This window comes from Oncorhynchus keta, chromosome 13, assembly GCF_023373465.1.
Source record: "Oncorhynchus keta strain PuntledgeMale-10-30-2019 chromosome 13, Oket_V2, whole genome shotgun sequence".
Lineage (NCBI taxonomy): Eukaryota > Metazoa > Chordata > Actinopteri > Salmoniformes > Salmonidae > Oncorhynchus > Oncorhynchus keta.
This window is the reverse complement of record NC_068433.1, coordinates 48430142-48442171: the sequence shown is the minus strand read 5'-3', so window position 1 is coordinate 48442171 and position 12030 is coordinate 48430142. Positions and strand designations below refer to the sequence as shown.

General features: G+C 40.5%; 1 protein-coding gene across 1 annotated transcript in view; it reads right to left on the bottom strand.

The window, feature by feature from the left end:
• Window positions 1-5569: 5569 nt before the first annotated feature.
• LOC118377841 (synaptotagmin-1-like) overlaps window positions 5570-12030 on the bottom strand; it is a 55286-nt gene continuing 48825 nt past the window's right edge. Inside the window, exon 9 of the mRNA XM_052460461.1 lies at window positions 5570-9696. Coding sequence (XP_052316421.1) covers window positions 9490-9696 — 207 coding nt within the window. The 3' untranslated portion in view covers window positions 5570-9489. The remainder of the gene's footprint in view (window positions 9697-12030) is intronic.

The following is a 12030-nucleotide window of genomic DNA, read 5'->3' as shown; positions in this document are numbered from 1 at the left end:
TCATAAGGAGTTAGCGCTCAACCCCTGCAGTTGTAAACACGCTTTTCAAAATAAGAGTCCATGCACGACCCATGAATTTGTATGAAAACTGCTTTGAACATGCCTGTCTGGCTACAATGAATGAAGTCCCGTTTAATGCAGAATAGCCATTGTAAAGGGTAATTCCGCCACTTTTCAACCTTTTATTCATTATCTTCAGCACCAAACTAGGCCTACAAATGTGAAAACAAAGGTCCTAAGAAATGATTCTCGGAGACATCACAGTGTAGGATAAAAAGTTTCTGCAACGAGTTTCTAGTCAGAGAGGGTATTTTCTTGCTCCTCACGTCACCGCGAATCCCATAGTGTTTGAAATCACTGTTTTGAAAATGTTTTAACTGTTGATGATGTCGTCGGGTAGAACTTTTAACTTATTTTTCTACAGAACATAGAAATGAGCTGGAACAAAGTCTCATTGCTGTCTGGTAAATATTGCATATCTAATAAGGTGAAATAAGTATCATACAAACTCATTCATAGAATCTACCCCATCAAGACCTTTATTAAACACAGAATTAAAATAGCTATTGTTAACAAATGTGTATTTTGTGGTTGTGACCCAGAAACTCTTGAACATTTATTTTGGGACTTGTTCTTATGTCAGACGATTTTGGAGTGAGTTAGAATATTTTATTTTAAAGGAAACGACTATTAATGTTAATCTAATAGACTCTGGTGTTATGTTTTATTTTGATCCAAATGATATGGACCCTGATTTAACTTTCATTGTTAATTTGTTTATCTTTCATGGAAGATTATTTATCCATACAATGAAGTGGGCAGAGAACAAACCCCTCTTCACATTATTTAAGATACAATTGAAATATAATTTGTTAAATGATCAGTAAATGTAAAAACAAAAAAGCAATACACACCATAAAGGTTTTTGTCAAATTGAAAATGTATCTTGATATGTAATAGCTGTCTGTCTGTTAGGTTTATGTACTTTTGTTTGTATATTTCTGTTTCTGTATTTGTTGTGTTCATAAGAAGAAGAAAAATGCACCATTTTCACATATTTAGACACTGGTATTGTGCTGGAGATAATCGAAAATGAAGTTGAAAAGTGGTGAAATTGCCATTTAAGCTGTGTTGATTAATTTGATGGTAATTCCTAATGATTCTATCATACAGAGATGTGTATGGAGCCAATTGACATATTATGCAAGTCCAGTAGATGGCAGCAAAGACTCGTGTAAATCAGGGCCTTTAAAAGTCAATGGATGGCCTGGGCTGATATAGAGTGCACTGCATGCATTTAGGAAAACTACGTAAGCAAATGATGATAAATAGTACACTAATAAAGGTTTTAATAGAATTGTTTGAATTAAATACTACGTGTTACCTGATACTTTGATGGACAAGCCACCGTTCTAACAGAGGGACCTCACCTCAGCAGTAAACAACATTCACACTTCACTCCAAATTCCCAAGTCTTTGTAGTGAAGAATATCACGCAGAATCAGTGTAAAAACGGTCTGTGACATGCAAGGTCTTTGCAGGGTTGGGTAGATTACCTTCTTAATGTAATCCATTCCAGTTACTTGTTACCTGTCCATAATTGTAATTAGTAACATAACTTTTGGATTACTCACACACAGTAATGTTATCTTGTTACTTTAATTTACTTCTGGATTACTTTACCCTTAAGAGGCATTAGAAGAAGAAAAATGCGTGTGTCATAGTGGTCGCTGACATGTGGTCAGACTCGCTCAGGTGGAACAAACTTAAACTTGGTTTATAATGGGTTTTTTTCTTCTAGGAAAAATCCTAAAAGTTATCCAAGAAGTAATCTAGTTTTTCGAAAGTATCTCTAATCTCAAATCAAACTTTATTTGCCACATGTGCCGAATACAACAAGTGTAGACTTACTTACAAGTCCTTAACCAACAGTGCAGTTCAAGAAGAAGAAAATATTTACCAAGTAGGCTAAAATAAAAGGTAATAATAAAAAGTAATACAATAAGAATAAGAATAACAAGGCTATATACAGGGGGCACCAGTACCGAGTCAATGTGCAGGGGTATAGGCTAGTTAAGGTAATAATAAAAAGTAATACAATAAGAATAAGAATAACAAGGCTATATACAGGGGGCACCAGTACAGAGTCAATGTACAGAGTCAATAAAATGGACGGATGGTGAAGTAGACATACTTGGTATTCACATCTCAAAAAATATAAATGAACTTACCACAATCAATATCAATCGAAAGTTTGAACAAATAGATAAGATTCTTTAACCATGGAGAGGTAAATACTTGTCTTATTATGGAAAAATCATATTGATGAACTATTTGGTCCTACCACAGTTTACTTACTTACTTACTAATGGCACTGCCTACTTCAGATGAATAGTTTTTAAAATCATAATCAAAATATTTATTTTTATTTGGAATTCTAAGCCAGACAAAATTAAACGTGCCTATTCATATAATGAATATGAGTTTGGGAGGCTAAAATTATGAAATATTAAAGCTTTAAACCGCTCACTAAAAGCTTCACTCATACATAAAATATATTTAAACCCAAAATGGTTCTCCAGTAGATTATTAAGAAAGGCTCATCCTTTGTTAAAAGGATTATTTATTTTAAATGTAACCTTTATTTAACTAGGCAAGTCAGTTAAGAACAAATTCTTATTTACAATGACGGCCTACCAGGGATTTCAGTCATTTAACATTACATTTAAGTCATTTAGCAAACGCTCTTATCCAGAGCGACTTACAAATTGGTGCATTCACCTTATGACATCCAGTGGAACAGTCACTTTACAATAGTGCATCTAAATCTTAAAGGGGGGTGAGAAGGATTACTTATCCTATCCTAGGTATTCCTTAAAGAGGTGGGGTTTCAGGTGTCTCCGGAAGGTGGTGATTGACTCCGCTGTCCTGGCGTCGGATTGAATGAGGGAGTTTGTTCCAACATTGGGGGAGCATAGCGAACAGTTTTGACTGGGCTGAGCGGGAACTGTACTTCCTCAGTGGTAGGGAGGCGAGCAGGCCAGAGGTGGATGAACGCAGTGCCCTTGTTTGGGTGTAGGGCCTGATCAGAGCCTGGAGGTACTGAGGTGCCGTTCCCCTCACAGCTCCGTAGGCAAGCACCATGGTCTTGTAGCGGATGCGAGCTTCAACTGGAAGCCAGTGGAGAGAGCGGAGGAGCGGGGTGACGTGAGAGAACTTGGGAAGGTTGAACACCAGACGGGCTGCGGCGTTCTGGATGAGTTGTAGGGGTTTAATGGCACAGGCAGGGAGCCCAGCCAACAGCGAGTTGCAGTAATCCAGACGGGAGATGACAAGTGCCTGGATTAGGACCTGCGCCGTTTCCTGTGTGAGGCAGGGTCGTACTCTGCGGATGTTGTAGAGCATGAACCTACAGGAACGGGCCACCGCCTTGATGTTAGTTGAGAACGACAGGGTGTTGTCCAGGATCACGCCAAGGTTCTTAGCGCTCTGGGAGGAGGACACAATGGAGTTGTCAACCGTGATGGCGAGATCATGGAACGGGCAGTCCTTCCCCAGCAACCTTTCATAGATAAGAGACATTACTGTGCAGCCGTATTCATTGACCTGGCTAAGGCTTTCGACTCTGTCAATCACAACATTCTTATTGGCAGACTCAACAGCCTTGGTTTCTCAAATGATCGTCTCGCCTGGTTCACCAACTACTTCTCTGATGGAGTTCAGGATGTCAAATCGGAGGGCCTGTTGTCTGGGCAGTGTCTCTGTGGGTGCCACAGGGTTAAATTCTCGTGCCGACTCTCTTCTCTGTATATATCAATGATGTCGCTCTTGCTGCTGGTGATTCTTTGATCTGCCTCTACTCAGACGACACCATTCTGTATAACTCTGGCCCTTCTTTGAAAACTGTGTTAACTAACCTCCAGGTGAGCTTCAATGCCATACAACTCTCCTTCAGTGGCCTCCAACTGCTCTTCAACCGATCGCTGCCCGCACCTGCCCCGCCGTCCAGTGTCACTACTCTGGCCCTAGCTTCATACTCGTCGCCAAACCCACTGGCTCCAGGTCATCTATAAGTCTCTGCTAGGTAAAGCCCCACCTTATCTCAGCTCACTGGTCACCATAGCAGCACCCACCCGTAGCACGTGCTCCAGCAGGTATATCTCACTGGTCACCCCCAAAGACAATTCTTCCTTTGGCCGCCTCTCCTTCCAGTTCTCTGCTGCCAATGACTGGAACAAACTGCAAAAATCACTAAAGCGGGAGACTCTTACCTCCTTCACTAGCTTTAAGCACCAGCTGTCAGAGCAGCTCACAGATCTCTGCACCTGTACATAGTGTAAATAGCCCATCCAATCTACCTCATCCCCATACTGTATTTATTTATTTATCTTGCTCCTTTGCACCCCAGTATTTCTACTTGCACATTCATCTTCTGCACTTTCTACCATTCCAGTGTTTATGCTATATTGTAATTACTTCACCACCACGGCCTATTTATTTCCTTACCTCTCTTATCCTACCTCATTTGCAAATGCTGTATATAGATTTTTCTACTGTATTATTGATTTATGTTTGTTTATTCCATGTGTAACTCTGTGTCGTGGTATGTTTCGAACTGCTTTGCTTTATCTTGGCCAGGTCGCAATTGTAAATGAGAACTTGTTCTCAACTAGCCTGCCTGGTTAAATAAAGGTTAAATTAAATTAAAATAAATAAATAAAAATGTTACTAATGTATTAAGTATAATGAATGAAGACTCATTAGTCATTTGATAATGTCTGAATGATTCCATCTCTAAATGGAAAATAAAGGATTTTGACACCCACCATCTCAGATTGTTCTGAAATAATTTATGTGGTTAGAAACAGATAAGATTAGCATTCATGCCACATTATTTTGTTGAATTATAATTTTGGATCGCAGGGAAATTACGCTAATTAATTGCATCCAAATTGACCATTTAAATATATAGGGTTCATATAATATTCACTAAATATAGTAGCTGACATCATTTCTACAAAACGAATGGTCAAAAAGTCACACACAGACCCCCCATACCCCACGCCTGCTACCCCAACAACCAATATACTGTGTCAGTTCTCTATGTTTCACACGTAGTATGAAGCTGTGGCTTGTAGTATTGCTTATCCATAGTATATAATGTATTCCCTGTGAATCTGGAGATGTTTTTTCCCCCTCATACATTTTTTTGGTAATATTAAATCACTTGGATTATTTCGTGTGAATTTACCACATTTTGACCACTAGATGCCACTGTTGCTGCTATACCGCCACACTCTTATACATTTCTCTGGTCTCTTGTGTTTACTAAATAGATCACAGCAATTCCTAGATCTGGCTCATAATGAAAATAAATCTAGGCTTCATATGCACTCAATGTTTATTATTAAATTCACTCAATGCTTCTTATTCTTGTGCTGATGAAGGTATGTTGTCTAACATGTGAATGTGAGTATTATCTGCTCACACATCAAAATCCACGTAAAAAGTTGGTAAGTGAACCAAACCAGCATCCAGAAAAAGAAGCACTTGAAAAAGGTTCTGTATCAACAGGAAATAAAACATTTTTATTGATCATTTGTGTATATGAAGTTATATAACAACAGTCAAAAAAACTCCACAGAGTGAATCACTACACAAAGTGAAACAAAACTGTAAAACACCTCATAAAAAATGAAGGTATACACAGCAATATACAGTAACTGTCAGCTCGCTGTCACCGCGAGCGATATGGCAGGAAAAACAGCCCAAACAGTTGTACAAGATTACAGAGAAAATGTCAACACAGAAATACTCAAGCAGGCAGTTGATATACACAAAGGCAACTAGGATCTTTCTACAGCATCAGACTCTAATACTTTACACAGCTTCGTCTTGAAAGGTTAGAGTGGCTTTTTGTTGTCGTCATTTTAGAGAATCTTATATGTTTCTGGTCACACAGTGAGATGTATGGGCTTTTCTTGAATAGGATGTGAGGAGTTTTGCTTCCATGATTTAGTAGGGGGGACCAGTAAGAGTAGCATTACATTGCAGCTGGTGGCTTTTCTTGTAGTACAGTAAGTTACACACCTCACAATCTGATCCTGTAATGCTGCCTCTTACTGTAGTGTCCCGCCCCTCAAGAATTCAACGCTTTCCCTTTCCTTTGTTGAAGCATTCTGATTTCCTTCCCCTTTAAATACCGATTACAGCCTTTCTTTAGTGATTTAGTCGTACCCTTGTGGATCTGCTCCTTCCATTCAAATACCGAGCCTACGTTGGATCCTTGTTTGTGATTTAAACAAGCGTTTTTTTTGTTGTAATTCATGATTTAACGGATGCATAATAAATATGTTAAATGAAAAAATATATAGATCAAGAGGGAATGTAATTCATTAGGGCACATTCTGCTGTGATTAAATGTCTGTTCAATGTTTCTGGAATGTATAGTTTATCCGGGGAAGGTCTACCCAAAAGGGTATGTAAATACATAAATTAAAACACACACAAATCAACATATTTTTGCAACAATGAAAGAAAAGTACCAACTACTAATCTCACAGTTAATCACCACAAACACACAGTCCATACTGCACATTCAGAGTTTTCATTTCAAATATAAAAGTATTTTCAACAGGGTTGTAAAACATAATTTATTAATAAAAAATAATCATAATTAGATATAGTATAGTAGATCAGGTTGATACAATGATGGATGAAGTTGTCATGACAAGATGTGATACGTTTCGGTAATAATCATGACCATTTCAATATGATAAATAAATCACTTTTTGGAAAATGATGAAAATATGTACATATGTACTTTCAGAGGGTGAGGGGTCATTTAAATGTTTCTGTGTGTGTGCGTGCGTCACATTTTGGTATTTCCCAATCCCACTATGTCCTGAAACTTCTGAAGCCGAATCTGTGTGCGAGAAAAAGCGAACTGGATAGGAGGGAACCCTTAACAGAAGGATTTTAGACGTCAGGCTCCAACCACCACAGAATCTATATGTGCTGTGTCCTAACCATCTCACTGGAGAGGAATACGTCTCACTTGATAGGAGTCTTTAAACTTTAAATATTCATTTTTTTTCTCGGGCAAACACAACCCACACAACACTATGGAATGAACATACAAGTATTGCACAGTGCTCAACGAAATGCTGTGTGAATCCCACCACTCTCGCTCTCCCATAAAACGTTCTAGAACTCCTGTGTGTAGCCCTGTCAATCAACCAACCAGCCGCTGCACAGTTATAAGAACTGACGATGCCACGCACTCTCTCAGCATGTGGAAGGGAAATGGCAGTACAACGTCACTACAGAACAAACTTGTCGCTATTGATAAAGTCTACACCTCTAAGCACGCACGGCAGTCACAGTGACACACAAAGCTGTCCTCAGAGACACCCATGGAATGACAAATAGCTTTTTCATAATAGTGCTATCAACTACACAATAACATTGAAAACACTTAGAAACGACTCCTGAAGCTAGCATCCAATATATGCATGGAGGTTCCTCCAAGATAAGAGACTTCACGGATTTCATGGATTCAAGCGTCTTACTTATTCCTCTTATTGGGCCCGTAGTAAAGGACATATAAACAAATATTATCCCCTATGCAGACCATTAACTTTTACAGTCATTGTTTATATCCCATTGTTCTCTTGGTGTTGTACTGAGAGCCAACAATAGAAAACTGGCTAACTACGGTTTACTCAACGAAGAGATACAGTTATATGGTTGTTGCTTTCATGTACTGTTCCTTTAAGTAAATACCAAGAACCAGAAGCTCCCCTGCGCATTGAGCGTCCTTAAATAAGGACCGTCAACATAGTGTAAAGAAGTCAACAAGCTATTGCCGGTTCAAAGACATACAGTGCAAAACAGTAGCCGTACAGAAAGTAAGATTGGCAGTATAACATGGCTCTATTGCCACTGTGAGAAGGCAACACAAAGCTGCTATTTAGACCTTGTGCAGCCAAATACATTGTTCCCGATAAACCAAAGTTACGACCACTACCTAGTGGGAGTGTGCATGGAGAGAAGGTTACTCTACATGTGTCACCTCCCTGAACATGGCAGTGTTTAGAAACTCACTATACTTCCAGTCAATATAATAATCATATACTGACCCATCAAATCACTGACTTCAGCTTTAATCTGGATGAAATAGATTGAAGGCAAGGGATGTTATCATAAGAGACAGCCCCATGGTGTTGGTAGATCCCCCCCCCCCCATCCCAGCCTTTAGCAAATATTGTTTCAAAAATCATGCAGTTTACAAAAAAATCAACTGAATTTATCTAAAAAATAGTAATCTAAAAGCTTAGAGTCAAAACTCTTTGTTCCATCTATGGAGACCTTGAGACTCCAATGTCCTGAACATAATCCGTTTCCAACAACAAGGCTATGGAAAGTATATATTGTTCAACAAGCTTAAGGACACAATGGCTACTGCTTGATTCTATTTCATATGGGATCAGTTTCCGAGGGGGGTTTGGCGGAATAGTCATTTGGGTTTAAGAGGACCGGTCTGTAAAAAGTCAATCATTTAATGAAAAGATGGCCTTTCAAATGAGGACCTATTTCACTTCGAAGTAACTGACTGTGTCACAAGGTGATGCCCTGCTTAAGGAAAAGGAAAAAGGCTAACCGGTTTGCATCGATTTGAGAGATCCTCCAGAACATCGTGTTTCAAGCAAAACAAGTAGGTCCTCTGATGGAGAGATGTGTATAAAAAGGTGTATAAGAAACCATGTGCTTGTATACTATCCAGCAGCATATATTTTCCCATGAAACCATAGTAGTTAACGGCCTAGTTTTCTGTGTATTTCAACTTTTTTTCTGCAATGGTTCATTAGTAAACATAAAGCCAGACACCGTCTTTTACAATGTGACTATACTTCCATTAGCATCTTACAGGTTGGAATTGCTTTCTTCTTCCTCTGGAATGCAATAAGGTCAAAATGTTTTATCCTGTAATATATAATATCGTCTCTCCTATATCTGCATTTACATCATTTAAAATAGAACATCTTATTAAAAACATCCAGATATACATCGATTAGGAAACGGGTAACAACATACCAACATAAACTAGAAATCATTTTTGTCTGCAGACTGATATATACAACTGTGGTACAATAAATGCCTTTCAGTCATGCGCTATCTATACAGATCATATTGCTTAAAAGAAGGGGGAATTTGGTTAAGGGGAATCAGGGTGCAGAGATGGACAACATAGTCAGGGGCGGGGACTCCCAACCTGACAAATAGAAACACAAATCTGAACGACAGGGCCTAGGGGTTTGAAAGAACCATTGACAATTACAAAAGAAGGCGGTAAGACAAGTAGTATGGAGTTGGTGGGAAGGATGGGTGTTGGCTGGATTGGTTTGACGGTGGATGGACTCATATCACTGAGGTATTTACACATACTGGCTAAAGAGCACTATGGGGAAGGTGCTGAAAGGGCCCTGCCTATTTTTTTGTGGAGAGCTGAGCGTCCACCTCCTCCTCCACCTTCAGCACGTGCCACTGGGCGATGGGTCTCCTGGGGTTGGCCAGCATATCCGACCAGTGGCGCAGCTCCGTCCCCGAGCTGTTGAGGCCCACAAAGACCTTGCCGATGGCATCGTTCTTGCCGATCTTGTCATAGTCCAGAACGGTTACAACAACTTGAACTTTCTGTAAGGGGAAAAGTAGGGAGGAAGACGTTGGAATAAATTATGAGTTTGTGGGATACACACACTGTACAGGTAACTAAAGTAATGTACTGGTAACATTTAAAGCTCACAGACTATAGTCATGGACGTTTTATGATTTGTGTAGTGCTGAGAAGTTTTCTTGAGCACCCAGTATTCACCCAACGTAACAGAGAATAATAATATTGTCTCAAGTCCCCAGACAGCCTACTTCCTCTATTGAGCACAATGATGAAGGCTCTGCTCGACGACCTACAGAACGACCTTGGCTAATTTCTCAAATACAAAAAAGCAGTACAATTAGAAGACAAGTGGGAGTAACCTCCACTCTGTCAAATGCTCCTGACTACCAGAGTGGCCTATTTGAGTGAAGAGTGATATGCTCCCTTGAAGAGCCAGTCCTACGTGCTTATTAGCAGTAGATACCATTTGAAGACTGGGTCTGAATCTTTCCAGAGCCAAACGCACAACAGATTGTAATCTCACTCAGAGGTCAACATTTCAACCTCAGCATGTGTTTATTCAAAGTGTCTCAGCAATGAGCGGTGATCCGTGCGTCATCTGCTGGAAGGGAATATGAATCGGCACACTAAGATCCACATGAGAGAGGAGAGAGGAGCTGCTCTACCTGTGTAGGTGCCGAGTCACTGTTCTCCCAAAGCATGTAATGAAACGCTGTCCCTCAGCCTGTCAGTTGGAGTCAAGTGGCTTCGGAAGAGATAGTCGACCCCCTCAAATCACTTTGAGGTATAACAACGACAGAGACACTTGTATTTGGGTTGTTCTATCCCTTTAAAGAGAAGGATCCTCTGTGGAGGCGGGAGTGTACTTAGCAGTATAGGCTTCCTCCACTGTCACCCCTCTGTCTCTCCAATGGGTATGGGATGTTCTGATTGGCATCCTCACAGGCTAGGCGGGGTTGGGCTGCGAATTGAAACGGAGACACGTGGAACCAAACTCGTGGTTTGTGAGCTGTGAAGTGCTAAATCAATTATAGGCAATTACTTTTTTATGCCTGGCGTTTAGACGCCCGCTCACAGATAATTCCCCCTTGGCCCAATTTGCATGCACTTTATCTTCTTTAATTCTCTGGGCCTAGTAGCTTTAAAGTGCTTTCTCATAAAGTAATTTGTCCTCAAACAGTGCGAGTGCCATACTAAACCGTACTCTATATACATTTCATCGCACTGGATGAAAAAGGTGCTGAATTGCACCGTGAAGAAGAGATATTTGAATGTTCAAATGTAATCATGTGCCAAAGGCTTGTAATCAGGGATGTGTTGAGAATGGCATTACTTCTCACCACTCCCCTGTGCAATTCTCTTGTACGCTTGTGAAATTAAGGCATTTCATGAGAATGCAAATGTGGGGGACTTGACTTAACTCCCTCATCATTCTACCACCTTCGTGTGGGAAGAAACCATGAATAAGGTCGAGCAAACCTGCCGGTTCCAAGTGGGAAAAGCATGTACTTTGTTTTTTTGATAGAAATAACAGCATTCTCCATGCACAGTCATTTATAAATTGATAAGAGCTATTGATAAGAGCTAGGTTAAAGAGTAAACCATTTGGAGAAGAGAATTGTAAATACACAAAGCAATTGTTTTAGAGTTGGTGAGGGTAGGTAACAACATCTCCACCCCGCTGATCCTCAACACTGGGGCCCCACAATGGTGCGTTCTCAGTTCTCAGCCCTCTCCTGTACTCGCTGTTCACCCATGACTGCGTGGCAATGCACGCCTCCAACTCAATCATCAAGTTTGCAGACGACACTACAGTGGTAGGCTTGATTACCAACAACGACAAGACGGCCTACAGGGAGGAGGTGAGGGCCCTCGGAGTGTGGTGTCAGGAAAATAACCTCACACTCAATGTCAATAAAACAAAGGAGATGATCGTGATCTTCAGGAAACAGCAGAGGGAGCACCCCCCTATCCACATCGACGGGACAGTAGTGAAGAAGGTGGATTTTATGTTATGTTAAGTTTATGTTCCTTGGCGTACACATCACGGACAAACTGAATTGGTCCACCCACACAGACAGCATGGCGAAGAAGGCACAGCAGCACCTCTTCAACCTCAGGAGGCTGAAGAAATTAGTCTTGTCACCAAAAACACTCACAAACTTTTACAGATGCACATTTGAGAGCATCCTGTCGGAATGTATCACCGCCTGGTACGGCAACTGATCCGCCCACAACCGTAAGGCTCTCCAGAGGGTGGTGCGGTCTGCACAACACATCACCGGGGGCAAACTACCTGCCCTCCAGGACACCTACACCACCTGATGTCACAGGAAGGCCAAAAAGATCATCAA